The following is a 19,387-nucleotide window of genomic DNA, read 5'->3' on the forward strand; positions in this document are numbered from 1 at the left end:
GATTCCACAGCCTCTGTGCCCAGTCTTTATACCATACAGCTGTGCCTGCCAATGGTCTAGAACAGGAAAGAATACTAGAATGCTTCTTCTAGGCTTTCCTAGATAATGAGTTAATCTTATAATGTAATCCATGTGAAACGTATTATTAACGCATTAACTTTCACTAGTGCACCTGATTGTACTTTATTTGTATAGAAAACTTGAATAGCAAAAAAAAAAAAAAGAAAGAAAGATGAAAGGAGGAAGGAATCAGAGAAAAATCACTGATTAACCCCTTGCTATTTAAGGCTCTGAAGGCCAGTAGCATCAGCATTATGTGACAGCTAATTACAAAGGCCCCTTCCCAGAACTGTTGAATCAGAAACTGCAGTTAATAAGATTCCCCAGGTGATTCAAATGCAACTGAGAAGCCCTGGGTTTACTGAACTTCGAGAGCAGATAGCTGAAGAGGGGGCCTCAATACAGCTAAATCTAAATTAATGGTACAGAATGGTGAAGTTCCAATATGGTGGGCTAGTGGGGGAGGGGTGTCGAATGTGTACAAAGAAAACGAACAGTACGCTGCGAGTGAAAAGCAGACAGGAAAATCAGTCCTAAATATGGCCTCTGTCGGAGTGCCATCTGTGATTCAGGAAATGGCTCCAAAAATAGGGTCAGAGCTAATGAGCAGAATTAGAACCAAGCATGGGGTAAGAAATAAGGGAAGAGTATATATGGATATCCTGGCACAGTGTTGGAAGTCATGATATATTTTGTGAATGAAGTCAGAATCAGTAAATAACAATGAGAGCTAAAGTTTATTGAATGACTACACAGGGCAGTGAGCTAAAACTATTGCATAAGCCACCTCACTTACACCTCTCAACAACCTCACCAGGTTTTTAACAATTACAGAAGCTGAGGTTTTGGGTGTATTTTAATGACACTGTCAGGCTGGCAAGGAGAGAACCTGGCTTTGGTTATGACATATGTCCACCCCTATCTGAGCTGATAGACTGATCGATGCAATTGCCTTGGGTGAAATAAAATCTGGACTGGTATTTGTCCAAATTGAAAAGCTCTAATACAGTCAAATCAGCCTCTAAATTGCAAACAGGAACTGACAATACACAAATATGTAAGTTCAATGTCAACTTGGGGAGAGAGGGACAGACAAGGAACGTTCTTCAGGCTGTTAGAACATCTACAAAGAGCCTCCACCCAAATCTCTAGACCTATAGCTCCACTAGACATGAAAAGATGTGCCCTCATCAGTTACAAGGACTGGACACTAGACAATGAAAGAAGGAACAGAGAAGCTCCTGGGAAACAGGGCTTCAGTCTGATGGAACATGACACCTGTCAATCAATAACCCCTCACCAGGGAGAGGCTCCTGTTGTGAAGAATCTCCACTCCAAAACTCTTCGGTGCTTCCAGTGTCTTTTTCTTTCTTTTTTTTTATTTTATTTAAATTTATTTATTTTAATTGGAGGCTAATTACTTTACAACATTGTTTTGGTTTTGCCACACATCAACATGAATCCGCCACGGGCGTACATGTGCTCCCCATCCCAGTGTCCAGTGTCTTTTTCTAAGCCTGACATAGCCGGTTCCCTGAGCATTCCTGTCTTATCATCATCCTTTCTGGGTAGTTAATGGTAGTGTTGCATTTAAATCCAGGATCTTTAAGAAACAGCTCTTCTAAGAAACGTGAACCAACAGTGTCCCAGAGTTGTTTGGGGTGCTAAATTGGATAATAGCACATCTTGAGTCCTTAGCTCTGTTTTATCTTATGTGGACAGTTTACTTTTTTATACATATATAAAACATAGAGACAGCATTTAACCATCTCATTTCCACTTGTCCCATGGTTCCAATTTACAAATTTCTAGGTTTCCTCATTTCACTCGTCACTTCTGATGTTTAAGATGGATTTAAGGAGAGCCGGAATGGCAAATAAGAGACAGAAGGACCGAAATTCAGTTTTGTCAATAACAAGCTTCATGTCATTGGCCAATCACATTATTTCTGAACTTCTAGATTCTTGCTTAATTGTGTATCCTTTAAGTTTTGTTCAGGAAAGGGGATGAACAAGGATATCTCCTAAAATCCTTTCTAGGCATTAGGTTCTATAATGTGTTAATACCAGAACTAATGTTGTAAAAAAAAATCTGTAGAATTTGTCAAACCTTTAATTGTTACACATTTGCTAGCACTCTTACTTAACACTGTACACTCACATTCTTTTGTTAGACTGTGTACACAGAGAGTATCCCTCGTATACAAAGCCTTAGGGAAGGAAGTAGCATCATCCTGATTTCATACAAGTAGAAACAAAAGCTCAGAGAGGTAAAGCAATTTGTTTACAACCACAAAGCCACAGGTATAGGAAGAGTCGGAGGTCAACCTCAGGTCTATGCCTCCAAAGCCCTATCATCATGATAGTTTCAGGTCATTTCTCTCTAAGACTGGACTAAAATCTCTGAGATTACTCTTCTTACACTCCAAAATCAGTTCCATTTTTTGGCTTCAACCTCAGGATTGAATCTATGTGATATGACTGAATTCTAATCCAAATAAATGTTTGCAAAGTTACCTTTCAGTAAATCTAGTTCAATATCATAACAGTGATCAAAAAAAGCAAAGGAAACTCTCCCAGAGGTTGCCATCCTATAAAAAGAAAGCTCCACTGACTAGTTACAATACCATATATGTCCAAATATTCCCACTAGCCTTTAAAAAAATGTAGCTGAGAGATTTGGAATTCATTATTTTCCCAAGTGGAAACAAGCTCCTTAGAATCTTTAAAGTATCAAAAATGTATTTTGAAGAAAGAAAAACAAACCACAGTGATTCTTAAAGATGGACTTCAGTTATTTAAGAGCAGTATATACAAACAATTGTATCCTTACTTTAAAAAACCACATTGTAGGAATTCAAAAGTTTTATTCAACTTAAAAAAATCAAGCCAAATGTGCAGTATGGACTTTATAAATCTGAAAAGTAAAAGGGTACATAAACATTGCCTCAAAAAAGAGTGTTCTCATGACTGTAACTCGAGTATAAAAAAGAAATAAGAACTTTCCACATGTTTCTGCAATAGTTTTATGTTTGGCTGTTTTTAAAAATGTTTGTTTTTAATATGGAAAATTGATTTTGTCAATGCCATTCACATGCTTTTTATTTTTTAATAGAAAAGGTTAGAGATCATTTATCTGATATAGAAAGTTTATGCATAGTCACAAACTAAAATAATCACACGGAAAATTAGCAACTTTTTTGAGCTGCCACTGTCATCTTTGGAAGTTATCCCATATATAAATCAAAGACACATGAGGAAATGCGCGCAAGACTGTTAGCTGCAGTGTGGCTTATGCTTACATAAAATAAAACAAGTAACTATCAATATTAATAAGCCTAATACATGGATACAACGGAATACTATGTGGCTGTTAGACTGATACAAACTACTCTAGAAAGGAAGGAGCTATAGTTGAGGAAAGAAAACAGGTTGCTGAGGAGTGTTATGGGATGAGTCTCCTTCAGTTAGAAAAGCAAAGAATAAACCCAAACTCCAAATGAACACAGAGGCTGTCTATAAAAAGTGTCCATAAAAATACAGAAAAGCTAACACTGGCTGCCTGCTGGCAGGCAGGTGGGGAAAACTGGGAAGAGAAGATCAAGCTTTATACATCTTTTTATTGTCTGACAACCAGCGGGCATTACCGTCAGCCATTAAAACAACTGGGAGCATAGTCATGGTCCAAGAAAAGCTTAAAATCAGCAAATTTGAAATATCAAAAAGTGTCTCCACATTTTAACATGGCAATACAGCTGCAGAACCTCACAAAAGAAACTTTTAAAAATCGCCCTAATATCAGGAAGCCCAGTGAGTCTGAGGCCTGTCTCATTCTGTGAAGACATCCTCCGTAATGCCCTGGAGAGACTAGATAAACGGGGGATTTCAAGGCAGGACGCTTCAGACCCTGCCTCCACACTTGAGGAATTTGTCTTCCCTTGATAACAAACCAGAAAGGTCAGAGAAAACAAAAGGCATTGCCACTTATCTCTTGCTTCACTCCTCTCTCTCTAATAGTGACTAGGTTTTCTCTTTTTTTCAGCTCTGCAGACAAAAGAAAGGATCATATACGTTTGATCTTTCCTTGATCCTTTCTCGCAGTCATAGACCCTATGACATTAATTTTTCCTAACTTAGGAAAAATAGAAATGACTGCCCTTAGGAGCACTTTTCTATACTGGCGGCTTCAAATAAACATATCGCAGAGTTTCAAAACACCTTTAACAAAGGCAACATGTTGTCAAATAGGGTATCAAAATGTACAGTGTTGAATTTTCTCTTTCCCCTCTTGCTTGTTTATCCAAGTACAATCTAACACAATATATGAGCAGAGAAGCGCATGAAAGAGGCCACATGATTACACGTGAATTCTTTTTCATCCACAGTACAACTTCATTTTGGCATCAACCCTCAGTTACAGGGACAGACCAGAATAAGTGCATTTCTCCTCAGTGTTAAATCACAAATGTTGTCATCACCAAAACCACTTCACTTCCAGTCCCCTGGGGGCTTTTACATGAGAGGGGTCACGACTGAATGTAATGGCCTTTTCCAGGAAGGCTGAATGGCACTTTCCAAGGGAGTATTGATTCAAAAACCCTACAGTCCATTAGGTACGACCCACAATCTATCCCTTTATGGTAGGTCAGACCACATTCATTTCTTTTCACTCTAAAATTGTTGAAAGGCATGGTATATTTTGGACACCCCATAACAGACTTGGCTTTACTCTTGAAAATATATAATGTATATGAATAATATTAACTAGAGTTTTAAAATTTATTTCTAAAAAGGACCTCAGACTGCAGCAGGCCATGTTAGGATTTATATAATTATGTTCTAGAAGTGTAGAGTTATCAAAGGCAGCAAATAACCAATTAGCAGGTATTGAAGTTTCTTCTAATAGCTGATCTTTTTCTTATAATAACTGTATTTAGTTCTTTATTGGGGGTGAGAGGACTGAGTAGTAAGACGTTCCCTTTATTCTATCTCCTCCCACATATATATTTTTTGCCGTTTTTAGTTTTACATTCTTTCTCTCAGTTTTCTTTTCTCAGCCAAATGTGAGTCCAGAGTTTCCTCACAGGTGCTTCAGGAACTTCCCTCAGACGGATACCAATGTTCAAAGAGTTCTCGGTGCAAAGCACACTCTCGGTTTTCTCTTTTGGTTTAAACACCACACTTCAGCTTTTTAAACACATTCCTCAAAATCACTATTTATTGGAAAACTATGATAATACATGTATTCAATGCTACACTTTCCAAACACTTGAATTCTCACGGTGCCTTAACCGAGCGGCCGGGCTCTTTTTTGGGCTTCCCTGGTGGCTCAGAAGTTAAAGCGTCTGCCTCCAGTGTGGGAGACCCAGGTTCAATCCCTGGGACGGGAAGATCCCCTGGAGAAGGAAATGGTAACCCACTGCAGAATTCTTGCCTGGAGAATCCCATGGACGGAGAAGCCTGGTAGGCTACAGTCCAAGGGCTCGCAAAGAGTCGGACACGACTGAGCGACTTCACCTTCGCACTTGAATTCCTCATTTATATGTGGAAGCTAAAATATAAACAAATATAACAAAACAGAAACAAAAGCACGGATACAGACATCAAACTAGGGGACACCAACGGCGAGAGTGAAGGGAGAGAGGCAAGAAAGCGGTAGGAGGTTAAGAGACACAAACTACTGCGTATAAAAGCTACAAGAATGTACGGCAAATGCAGCCAATACTTTATAATCATTTTAAATGCAGTACAGTCTCTAAAAACAATGAATCACTATGCTGTACACCTAAAACTAATATAATTTTATAGTGAATCAATTTTACTTCAATGAAAAAAGAAAGTTGTGTGTTTGAGAATGTATTTTAAAACTCAACTAAAGGCCATCTCAAACTACTAGTTGTACAATTGCTAAATATTATACTCCTGCTGCCATCTTGTGGTCATTTTTGGAATCTTCTTGTTGGCTCTCTTTTCCTCCCTTCTTTGCTTCTCCTCACTCCACCTCCCTTTACCCCTACCTTTCGGACAGGACCTATATCCAAACCTTAATGAGTTCCTTTTTTAAGTGGTAGGCAGACAACCTGCACTGTATTCCGAAATGAGAATTGATTGTTGTTAACTCTCCTCCTGTTTGCATAAAAGGAAGGCTGACTGCTTAAGAGTTGATGCTTTTGAACTGCGGTGCTGGAGAAGAGTCTCAAGACTCCCTTGGACTGCAAAGAGATCAAACCAGTCAATCCCAAAGGAAATCAACCCTAAATATTCATTGGAAAGACTGCTACTAAAGCTCAAGCTCCAATACTTTGGCTACTTGATGTGAAGAGCCGACTCATTAGAAAAGATCCTGATGCTGCAAAAGATGGAGGGCAGAAGGATAAAGGGACGACAGAGGATGAGATGGTTGGATGGCATCACCAATTCAGTGGACATGAGTTTGAACAAACTCTGGGAGATAGTGAAGGACAGGGAAGCCTGGCATGCTGGAGTCCATGGCGTTCCAAAAAGTCAGACACGACTTTGCTACTGAAGAACAATAACCTCCTACTTGTAATATATTCCCGCCTTTCTCCTTATACTTTTCTCATTTTTCTGCAAAACTATTTTTTAAATAATAATACCTTTAAAAATATTTATCTTTTAGATTCATCTAGTTTCTTACAAGTCAAGGAAACACAGACTACAGGAAAATACATGTGTATTTTATGAAAGACTTTCCCTTCCAAACTTTTTCCAAATTATATTTTTACAGAGAAAGAAAAAGTCTTGAATTTCTGGCTGCAGGATGCCACACTACTGCCCTTCAGAGCCACAGACATTGACTTATAGGACCCAAGGAGGAGCCCTGGGGACACTCTCTGGGAAGACAGAGCTGCAAACTGGACAGAGATTGGAGGCCAGGCATCCCTATCCCTTTATAATTCCCAGCTGTCCTGTTCACCTGTGTCTGTGGCATGGCAAAGGAATTCATAAACCTGGGGTAAATCAGACACTTCTCTGCAGATATAGTGAAGTGAGTAATTCTTAACCAGGCTGATTTACCATTAGAGCAAGAATATATCTTATAAAACCCACTATTTCCATGCAAACCTATGTCCTCACTCCAATTCCTATGGAGAAATTGAAAGCCATCCAAGGAGTCAGCCAAAGACAGGTCCAGTGAGAACTCAATTAGCCAAAATTTTCCACAACATAGACGGGGTGAGCATGAAAGCAATCTGTTTCATTCCTTGTTGAAAATGACTTTAAAATAAACTTTCACTCTTTTGTGTTATTCATATCTATGTTATTTACAATCTATATTTTTCCACATTTTCCTTTAAAATCTATGAACCTTTAAAACGAAGCTTTCTAAGCAACAGAAGCCACATGGCATAGGTTTAATATGATTGCTACATCTTTTCCCTCAGTACATTAAAATTCTTTACTAATATAAAACAAACTAACTTGTGTGCCACCTAGAAGCAGCCCCAGTGCCATCGGTATATGAACATCACGCTTTGGGAAATGGGTTCTGATGTGTACATGCTGAATAGAGTGCAGTAAACCTAACGACAGTTGTTTATAAAAAGGCAGCTTTAAGTGTTGCGGCAACCAGATGTTGATGTTTTAGACCCACAGTTCAGATCCCAAGTTCTCAAACACTGCTTCTGCAGTGACTCACGAGATGAATGATGTTCCCACGTGCACCACACTCTTGTGAAAAGACAAGACGGACTGTGGGTTCTGTGCTACTTCCTGCCATATATTTTTCATCTTCCCAGCCTGGGAAGCCAATTGGAATGCAGGTCAAAAACCATCCCTTGAGAGGTGCCTGTGAATGCACTCAACCTTATTTTCTAAGAAGCAAATAATTCACGAAGTTTGATTTTTAACCTACTATTTACTCGTTTTAACCTCACAACTAATCAAACACATACCACCGTGTGCCATGACACTTCAGCTACAACCTGCTGGAATAAGACCTGGAATGTTGTCCTGCATATTTTAGAGTGAACTTGCTCTGTGAGAGGAGATTGAATTGGATATGAATTGGTTTGATCCTCTAAATGGTTTCTGGGTGAATTTTTGTTTGTTTGTTTTTAATACCTTCTAGATATGTGCTGTTTTTATCCTGCCTCTGAAATTTAGCACGTGGGAAGAGAAATGCATGGTAAGCTGAAGGTTTTATAGGGTTGGAATTTTTACTATAAACAGACCTGGTTTCTACCCTGGGGTTTACAACCTAAGATATAAAAGAATTTTCTATTTTGAGAATTTTTAGCATATGTAGTTGAAGTTCCTCGATGGCCATGCGAGGCATGAAATTAATATTACCCATGCCGTGAGGGCAAGGAGAGGCATCAAGAAAAATACTAACATTTACTCAAAGGCTTTGGATTTGCTCACCAGGCAATATCAGTATCATACAGTTGGACAAATAGGCCTACAAGTATTTTTAAGAGGCAAATATACAAGTACTTTTAAGATTCCCTGTAAGGTTTGTCAGCAGTATTTTTGCAGTATTTGAAGTCAGAAGGCTCAAATAAAGACTTCTGAGGATTGAAAACACATTTTGAAGCACTCTCTAAACTGATTTAGAAAGGAGGAGCAGTACAGCATAATTTAAGAACTGTACTTGCATAATCTTTATCACAAGTGAAAACAAAATTCAAACTAAGTCCTAACAGGGTAATTACAGCAGATGTCTTACTGGATTTGTCTTATTAAGGCAAATTCACTTATTAAATAAACACTCAGATGAAATCAGCATGTTATCCCCTTACACACCAAAGTGCCATCAGTGCGTTCATCCATATAATGAAATCAATCCAGATCAACTCCAAGGATCAAGATATTAACTGTTTAGGACTAATTTCCAAGAATATGTCAAATCTACATGCACTAAAAAAAGGTTAACCATGCAGCCAACATATTGGACAGGACAAATTACAGAAAGTATTTTACAGCTTTTTAACCAATATAAACTTGGTATTGACTGAATGTAAAACTACACTTTTTTCTAAGATAGCATGAGTTTCTACTATAACCCCACATTAAAAAAAAAAAAAAAGTATGGAAATGTTTAAAAAAAATTAAAAGCAACATAATGTACACTGAAGTTTCTAATCTACCAACAATGTTTCGGGAGCAGTGCAGAGTAAGTTTAGGAGTTTTAAAAAACGAGTCTGCTGTTCATAATGACAATAAAAGAGATTAGTTCTATAAGCTTTTACATAATAAAAACAAACCTATATCAAAGATACACATTCTTTGGAAATATCCAGTTTTCATTAAGAAATATTTTAAAGCATCATATATTTTCAACATGAGGAATTACTTTTTAAACTTTAGGAAAATCAAATTGTACAATATCTGAAATAACTTAAGACATGAAAGGTTTTGAAAGGTTAGAATACTAGTCTGAGTAAGACCTCTGTTCTACATTTGTGGTTGTATGAGTTTTGCAAATAACACAGATAGATCTGGCAGGAGTTCCAGATGTCAAGCTAAAAGAGAGGAACCAGGGACCCCAAAGAGAGATGCACAACACGGGCAGATCCGACAACAAAGAAAAATAGGTAAAGATCATCATTGGGTAAAAGGTGGAATCAACAAGAAGCAACAGAGACTGATTCTAGTACCCTGCTCTGGGAGACAACATTGGACTACATGTCTAATATCAGACACAAGCATTTGACATGCTGCAAGATGCTGTCATCTATCTTATGATAGCAGCCCAAGGAGTAAATCATCCTTTCCCCAGGGAACTGATTGGGCCAAACTGGAAGAGTTTACCATAAGAAGTGTAAAGTCATAAACTGAATAAATTGGCAATTTGTGTGTATGTGTATAGATATACATATATGGACATACACATATAATCATACACATAAACATACACACACACATCCTTTTCTCTTCAGGGATCCAACAGCACATGACTCTAACAAAGTGAGGCTCCAGGTCAGTACTGGCTTTTGACTAATTCCAAACTTCTGAGCTTTCACTATTGTGAAACAGGATACACTACCCCTGGTTTATCTCAGAGCTCACAGTAACTTCCAAGAGCTACAAGAATTCAAGATAACATAGGGTCCTGAACTCTGATAAGCAAATTCTCAGTGGCAAATGAAAATAATTATTCCTACTCTGAGCAGCTATGAAACCACCTGAAAATCCTATCAAAAGAAAGGGTTTTAATGCACTCTTAGCACCTCCTACACAGAGTGGGGAGAGGGCACTGGGAAATGAGCAGTCAGTAAAGAGTAAAAACATATGACATCTTTTGTTTATTCAGGTCTTTTAGAAATATTTTCATGAGGGTCAGTCAAATCTCCTGCTGCTGCTGCTGCTGCTGCTGCTAAGTCGCTTCAGTCGTGTCCGACTCTGCGACCCCATAGATGGCCGCCCACTAGGCTCCTCTGTCCCTGGGATTCTCCAGGCAAGAGCACTGGAGTGGGTTGCCATTTCCTTCTCCAATGCATGAAAGTGAAAAGTGAAAGTGAAGTCGCTCAGTCGTGTCCGACTCTTAGCGACCTCATGGACTGCAGCCTCCCATCCGTGGGATTTTCCAGGCAAGAGTACTGGAGTGGGTTGCCATTGCCTTCTCCAGTCAAATCTCCTATGAACACACAATTAAATTGAAACTTGCAAACTATACACGTATCAATGATCCAGATAGAACAAGAACCCTTGCTATATTACAAATACACTTGGAAAATGAACATCATCCAAGAACCCAAATCAACCCCAAAGCAAAGTGGATATGTCTTAAAATATAAGTCTCATGACTAAAACCAGGGTACTGTCTGCCTTCTGTATTGCTCTGACTGAAAGTACAAGTGATGTGCTTGTTCACAGAACCTGTCCTCTTCAAACTACTCTTGGCAAGACACAAGGATCAAGCCTGCCTAAACAACCTGCCATCTTCTCGGCGGTTCTTCCCCCTTTCAACTCTCATCATAAATACTACTCATCAGAGTAAACTAGATGAATGTCCTCTCCCAGAAGCTCCTGTTAAAACATCATTATGTTAATCCAGAAAGGATAACTGGTCAACAGATTGGTATGTGGTCAGGTAGTAATAAATTCCTTTGGATGGAAGGATTGGTAGGGATGATGGGATTAGCAGGAGGAATCTGTAAGGCAAAAGGCAAAGGATAGAGTGGATGATATCCAAAGGCAACCACAGAGATCCTTTTCACATCCTTCCTTACCTGCACTGCTCATCAGTTCCACCTATGACGTGAAGGAGGAACGACTAGGAAATGCCAATTCCAAGAGAAGGACCTGAGGAAATTCTAGCCAGCTCAGCGCATTCAAGGTGTATGTGCTGGATATGCCTATCAAGGCATATTTGCTTAAGCTCACTGGTCAATTTTCATAAGGTCAGTTTTGTGCTGGCTATAAGCAAAACAAACAAACAAAAAAACACCAAAACAACAATGTATTCTAATTTAGGGCATGTTCTTTTTTTCCTATTCAGAAGGATTCACTAGTTAATAAGATGGAACTATCCTGATTCCAAGGCATAGCAGCTGAGAACTGGGGCTCTAAAAATTTTTAAACTGGGGTTTGAAACGCATCTGGCATTTCTTAGCTGTGAGATCTTAGGCAAGTGACTTCTTTGAGCCTCAGATTCCTCACATGAAAAGTACATATATGATTTAGGATCACTGAGGAAAAAACAATGAGCTGATGAAAGTAAACAGCTTAGCACTGTGTTAAAATCAGTAGGATTAGCTATCTTTAATATTCTTACCTATGCTATTTTAAAGCATTGTGTATTTTTACTGGAACAATTAATAAGGTGGGCCCAGAATTCAGTGGGTGTACCCGCTCATTTCATTGAAGCTAGTTATATCAAAATTAGGCCAGATCCCTTGATTTAGTCTGAAGGTTAAATCAGCTGAAATGAATCAGAGACGCAAAGGGCAAAGAGTTTTCTGGGGCATCCATTCCAAAGCACCCGTGTCCCAGTGGAAGAAGGTACAAGTTCCAAAGGATGAATTTACATTATCAAGAATCAAGGGATCTGTGACAGGAATAGCTCAATAGCTTTGCAATATAATACATTATTCCTGTAACAGAGTGATATTGATTTCAGCTTTTGCTTAAGCTAATTTAAAAACACAATTGTATGCAGTCCTCTGAGCTAACTGGGTGGTCAAAATAAGGAATTTAGTTGTGATTAAAAAAACAGAGGGAAGAATCAGGATATCTGGTTATTCTTGATGTGGAGTATATGCATGCAGGGAATTGAAGCTCACAGAAAACTATATGAAAGACTCAGTTATTTGGTAGAAAGTTATATATGAATGTAAAATATCATCATCATCATCAAAAACAGCCTACAGTTTTCAATGATTATCACTTGATCTCTACTGGGCATTTCTAAGGGGTCTGCAAATGAGGACTGTAATAAGTCGGATGTTTTCTTTTTAAACATGATCATCATACTGTACACTTGATACTTATGCCGAGAGCTCAGATCTTCCCTTTCTCTAGTATAATTTTCATCTAAAGCATTCCTCAGATACTTAGATCATTCTTAATGGAGTTTGTGCATTATACCCTCTGTGGACACATGGAAATCTGGCTAATTGGACTGACTTGATTACAACAGTCGTTGAATTCTCCCATTTCCTTCCACTGCAATAAATGCTCAAGATATTTTTACCAGCGATTATGTAAATATTTCAGATTGCAATCATTTTCCGAAACAGTGGTGATAGGCAAAAGCTCTTTTGTCATTCTGCCCACCAAACAGAATTCCTATACTTTCAAAATATATTTCTTTTCTTGTTAGTATAAAAACTGGTGGTGTCCTAGCAAAGTTTCAAACAAACCCATAGCATGAATAGCTCTCACTAAATCCTATAGCCACTGGAATTGAACATTAGCTTTGTGATAAAGCAGTCTCTTTCAGTCCCAGTAAATGCATCAGGATGGCACAACTTTTAACAGAATGCATGAGTTGATGGGATGTCTATTTCCCAAATCCAAATATCTGAAAATTAGCAAATGCACTTTTATTTTGACATTAGCAAATGCACTTTTATTTTGAAAGCACTGTGTTTGCTGTTAAATGCTGTATTCTAGAAATACTTTTTTAATGATTTCTTTTCTTGGCCAAAATAAGGTGCCTCACCAGTAAGTCAGTACTGTCTCTTTAAATGCTAGGATAAGTACCTAATTCCAGAGGTTACTATTCCCATGTTCTACCTGTCAAAATTCTTTAAACTCTAATGAGTCAGCTTCCTGAAAATACACGCCAAGCTTCCATTTGAAAGTGTAAAACTACATGCTGAGTGGGAAAAAGTTTACACTCAGTCCCAGGGTAAATCCGCGCACAGAGTTAAGTAGAAAAGCACTTCAGCTAGTTTCTGCGGACACAAATATGCGCTCGACCAATCTCTACTGCGCATGATCCACTCTTTTGATGAATGTTCCTACCCCTAACCAGAAAGCGCTGGGAGTAGGGGGGAGGGATAGAATAAGGAAGATGATGCGTACGTTTGAAAGATCAGCCATTTCCTCTAAGTACACACAAAAATGTCTCTCATTCCTAGGGAGATTTCTTATCAAGGAAAATAAAAGTTCCTCTTTGAGAGCTAGTTCCTGAATGAGAGGGGACCCTGGGAGGGAAGTTTCTTCTCCTAACCTCTCCAGACCCCGGTGAAATTTCCTTTTTGCTGCGGCTAGGCGGTGCTGGCTACACTTTTTTTTGGAGGGGCGCAGTCCGGACACAGAGATCTGAAATTTCAAAAATGCGATAGAGCCCCAGCCGGCCAGCCCTAGGAGGCGAACAGCTGCTGGGTGACCGCTGATGAAGTGGCTTCTTAAGGAGGTGGGCAGATTGATTCCAGCTGCTGAGCGCGGGGCAGGGCAGCGGCCGAGGAATGCGCAGCTCAGCTGAGGCAAGACACAGCAGCTTCCCAACCAATGGCAAGGCCAAATATTAGCTCTGATTGCAGTCTTGGCCGAAGAGAAGGAAGAATGCCATTGTTTCATTTGATAGGAACTTCCAAGGCAGCGTGGGCCAAAAGGTGCCATGTGGACAGCGTCATTTAGTAAGTGTAGTATTGCTCAGGAAACCTGAAGACTGCCCCTTGAGACGTTGGTTCCGAGTGGGCCTTCAGTTACCAAGGTGAAATCCTTTCTGCCTGACACAACCTACCAGCTCCTGGTCCTCTTCTGATAGCTCTCTACTCCTGCACAGTCTTCATTGATCCCCTCCCCCATCCCACATACACTGGAATCAGTACACAATTGAAACAAACAAGGAAAGAGTGCAGGGGAAGAGCGGGGGACATCGAGAGTCCTGCAAGTGGCCTGGATGGACCGACAAGAAGACGTGCTCTTTAGAAGCACTAGCCTCAAAGTCAGCTTAGGGGGAGGGATTAATTTAGGGGTCCCCTGAGGGCCCCAAACTCAGACAACCAAGTGATCTAACAAGAAGGAAGGGGTAAGAGGCAGGCGGGCATGAAGGCACGCCTGATGGAATATTCAATATCCTGCGAGATGCACTTTCGGCCGTGCACTTCCAGAGACTAAAAGCCAGTAATGGGCTTTGGAGTCTGCACTTCCTCTCCCTAATGTCCAGAGGCGCTTTAATGCTGCAGCCAATCGATCAGCCTTCTCCGGTGAAGGCAGCGAGCGGAGAGCAAATACTTCCTACTTAGGGCCAAAATCGCCGGGCCTCCTCTGCGCACCACGAAAGAGCGACACACAACTTTGAACTGGCAGGACTTGGCTCTCAGCGTGGCGGGAAGAGGGAAGGAAGGAGCCCGGAGGCGCCCAGAGAAACAGCTCCCCTCCCTCGTCATCCCAACTTTTCCAGGGACAGACTCCGAAGACAAACAAGAGGGGGCGGTAGTATCGACTCAAGGACAGGGCTGACCAGTAGCCCCAAACCTGCTTCAGGTGCAAGGTCACCGAGCCACCTCCAAGCCCTAGGCAGCCCAAGAAGTGGACACTTCTGGAAGGGACACAAACTGAGCAAACCAACATCCAAGAAATGGTGTATCTTTACAATTTCCTGCTGACATCACTTGCTGCCTGGAGAGTGACCCTCGGAGGCTGATCCCTGCAGTGGAGACGCACCCCAGTCCCGCCTCCCTCCCCTCACCCCCTCCGCGCCTTCCCAGCCGGGCTCGGGCTCCGGGCAAGTTCAGTTCCTAAACCGAACGCGGTCGCCCTGTCCAGCCTCCCGTCGCCGCTCCCGGGAGGCTCCAGCGGCGCACTGAGCATGCCCTGTGGCCTGGGTCTGGGGGTCACCTCCAGGAAGCTCTCCAGGCCCCGGGATGGGCCGGGTCCTGTCCCCGGAGGTAGTCTCCCCAGGGGTGCGCGAAGGGAAGACCGCGCGACTTCGGCGGGGTGCGCAGCGGCCAAGTTAGCGGGCGCGACCAAACTTTCCACGCTCCTTCTCCCCACCCCCACGCCACAGGGGCGCGTTTCCCCGAGGAGCTAGCCTTTCCCAGCCCGGCGGAGACCAGCGCAGCACGTGATGGGCAGAAATAAAAATAAACACTCCCCATTCCCGGCCCGCCAGGGCCACCCCCACTCCGCGCGCTGAGGGGAGCCAGGGGCGCCGGGCACCGAGCAGCCCCCGCCGCCGCGGCCCGGAGCCCCCAGTCCCCGAGCCGCCGCCCGGCCCGCCCGTCCGCCCCGAGTGGCGGCCCCGCTCCGGCCCGCCGCGCCCGCGCCCCGGCGGCGCCTACCTTTCGGATTTGGTGAACTTCCGGAATGCCTGTCGGAGGTCGTGGAAGGACCTGTAGGTCTGCGGCTCGGCCGAGATGCCCTGTGCCCGGGTGGTCCGGGGGCCGATGTGGGTCGAGGGCACGGGCAGCACTGACTGGCATTTATGGAGTTTCCTCTTCAGCTCCTGGATTTCTTCCTCCTTCTCTGACAGCCGCTTCTCCAGCTCTTTGATCCTCTCCTCCTTGAGCATGAGAATCTTGGCAAAGTCTTCCTCCAGCTCGCTCATGTTTTTCCCTGAGCCCCTCCGCGAAACTTTTTCTCGGGCGACGGCGGCTGGGACTACAGCCGGGCGAGGCGAGAGCGGACCGAGCGAGTGAATGGGCGCTAAGTACTGGAGCGCAGCGGTGCTGCCCCTAATGCGGAGCGAGGAGCCGCGTTCTTCGATCCACTTCTGCTGAATGGACTAAAAGCATCGAGGGGAGGATGAGAAGTCTAAAAGCGCTGGAGAGGAGAGGCAGAGTGCTAATCCCCAGCCTCTCCGGGGAATAGGTGATTATCTTTCATTGAGAAACCAATTAGAGCTGCCCTTCCTCCCCTGAGACCCCCTCCCCCGTCCCCCTTTCCCAATCACTTCGTGAGAACACGGCGTGCGCGCCACCCCACCGAGAGCCTGGTTTCTAGTTGGGAGGGTTGGACCAGTGAGCCTGGTCTCACCCCATCACACAATAATCACTCTTGCACGCTATATGGTACCAAACGAAAGGGCTGGGGTGGGGTGGGGTGAGGGGGGAGCTTTATGCCACTTGATCCTTGAAATAGCAACAATTACCATGTGATCTGGTAGATGACGCAGCGCTTGTAACTGGAGCCCAAAGACTTTGTGGGGTGTGTGCGTGTGAGTGTGTGTGTGTGTGTGTGTGAGAGAGAGACATTTCATAAATATTAAACTGCCTTTAGACAATAACGTGCGTGAATTCTTGTTTTCACCTTTTACTTCTCTTCTGCCCTGGATGGCAAGGGACATGTGTGTTTATTCCTTAGCATGAAGTCTTATGGTTATGACCCCAAGTAATAAGAATAACAGGGCACTCGCGGTACCAGGTGTTTTCACCATAAGCTTTTAGTGGAAATAGTAAACTGAAATTGTTGGTGGGTAAACTGGATGAACATGTGTATGATAATGAGCCAAATGTTTACCAAAAAGGAAAAGGCCATGCATCCATTGGAAACTTCTTCGAGTTTGGTTTCTATTTCATCTGCTACTATTAAAATTTGTATACTGAGCACCCAAATTATATCACACCACCCTGGATGTGAAGTGGGGGCCACCAGTGCTGAATTGCGGGCTCACCCCAGCAACTCCAGTTTTAGGGAAAAATAGCTTCTGCCAGCTGTATATTTCCCTCACCTCTGCACCCATCACCACACTCAGTGCTAAAGGGATGTTTATACTCATTTGGACCCAGAGTGTTTGCTAATTCCTACACTTTTATATATATATATATCACAGGGAGTATTGTTCACAAATCACAGCTAAAGAGTTTGGATATGTGGGAGGAACATTTCTTCAGGTAAAGACCCACAAATCTATTTTTTAAAGAAAAAAAAAAGATGCAAATTAAAATACCAGAGAGTTTTTGTAGAAATAATAATTTTCCTTAAAAGGAAATATCATCATATGATCCACTGGATGCTTATTTTTATAAAAATCTTTCTACCTTGTCTGAAACACCTTGGTAAAGGAAAAACAGGTATATACTTTTGCTTATAAATCAACCCTAAAATATATTTTATTCTCAAGATTTCTTTATTTACTGTTAGTTCTACTAGTCCAATTATATAAAATTGAAAACATTTTAAGCCACATCTGATTTTTAAAATCACACTAGATAATACAGATTGGCTTCATCTACTCATATTTGAGAAAGGGTATTCTCTATCTTGTTGATAGTTACAGTTCTATTGCTTCTATCTATAAACAACTTAATCTGCTATCATCCCTTTAGAAACACTCAAAATAATTGGCATTTAAAAATACATTAGAAAAAATTTATCTCCTTAAAAAATCTAGGCATGGGTTCAATTTTATTTATGGGAGATACGGAAATAGTTTTTAAATGACTCTGAAATGGACAGGTTATTTTCAAGTTTTATATACTAATCTTAAATGCAGATATGCAAATATGTTTCTCCTGCTTATTAAAAAAAAAGAAACCTTTAGACCAACATTTTACACATATCTCAAAACCCTGAATTCATCCATATCTTTCAAAATCAATCTTATTTTTTTACTAAGTCAGTTTTAATTTAGGTGACATTGAACTTTGTGACCTTAAATCATGTCCCTTGGCTTATGAAATATTTAATTAAAAGCACAAGGAATATTTGAGAAAATACAACCTGGTAGCAGAGTAAACATTGAATTATTTAAAATCATAGCATTTTAAATCTGTAAGCAACACTGAAGATGACCTAACCTAACCTAACCACTTCATATTATAAAAGAGGAAAATGAGATCTTGAAAGGTGAAGTCCAAGACTACCCAACGGCAAATGTTTGAAGCCAGGATTCCCCAGACCTTGCCTCCCCTACTTTGAAGCCTGCAAATCTAGGAATTCTACGATTCTGACACTCCAGTGTTCCAAGAGGTGTGCTTTGCGTTTAAATCTGCAGCAGTGAGTTTCAATTGTCAAAGCAAGAAGTGTTAATGAATCCTTAGTTGTTGATGTTGTTGTTTTTTCTTAAAGGAGAAGATCGCCATCTAGTGTCCTTGGAGAAATTTGCTAAATAAGTATCTTTTTCACAGTGAAGCTGAGGTTGGTGCCTTAAATACCTGTGTGAGTGTTTTCATGTTCCAAGTTTGAGAGAAATAAAGAAAATATGCAGGATTTTATGTCAGAATAAAACATTTTTTAAAATGAAAAATTTTATATCTTTTAGCCACTGGATAAACATCACAACAGTGATGTTAAATATTCATTGAGTGTTTAATATGCATTAGCACAAGGCTCCGGAGAAGGTAATGGCACCCCACTCCAGTACTCTTGCCTGGAAAATCCCATGGACACAGGAGCCTGGTAGGCTGCAGTCCATGGGGTCACTAAGAGTTGGACTCGACTGAGCGACTTCACTTTCACTTTTCACTTTCATGCATTGGAGAAGGAAATGGCAACCCACTCCAGTGTTCTTGCCTGGAGAATCCCAGGGACGGGGGAGCGTGGCGGGCTACCATCTATGGGATCGCACAGAGTCGGACACGACTGAAGAGACTTAGCAGCAGCAGTAGCAGCAGAAGGCTCAACCCTTTATATAACTAGCTAGTTTTAATCCCCAAGATGACTCTGTATGGTAGGTATTATTATTTATTCTCATTTTATAGATGGAGAAACTTAGAGTTAGCCAGATTAATTCGCCCATGGTCACAGAGTGCAGGCTGTCTTAGACCCCATGCATACTGCTTCTACCTAAATTAAAGTGTCCACTTCTCTGTGAGCCCAGTGACAAGAAAAACTGAAAGTTCTTTGCTAATGAAAACACACTAAATTTGAAATCCCATACAAACTCAGATAAGTATCTAAGACTCTGGCTTCTCAACAACCAATCTCTTTACCAATGTTGTTTTCCTTATAATACTGTGGGATCTATT

General features: G+C 41.4%; 1 protein-coding gene across 1 annotated transcript in view; it reads right to left on the reverse strand.

The window, feature by feature from the left end:
* Positions 1-16,507, reverse strand: part of PRKG1 (protein kinase cGMP-dependent 1) — a 1,416,234-nt gene extending 1,399,727 nt beyond the window's left edge. The window contains exon 1 of the mRNA XM_070781204.1: positions 15,761-16,507. Within this exon, the coding sequence (XP_070637305.1) occupies positions 15,761-16,026 (266 nt within the window). The 5' untranslated portion in view covers positions 16,027-16,507. The remainder of the gene's footprint in view (positions 1-15,760) is intronic.
* Positions 16,508-19,387: the final 2,880 nt, after the last annotated feature.

Source organism: Bos indicus, chromosome 26 (genome assembly GCF_029378745.1).
Source record: "Bos indicus isolate NIAB-ARS_2022 breed Sahiwal x Tharparkar chromosome 26, NIAB-ARS_B.indTharparkar_mat_pri_1.0, whole genome shotgun sequence".
NCBI lineage: Eukaryota > Metazoa > Chordata > Mammalia > Artiodactyla > Bovidae > Bos > Bos indicus.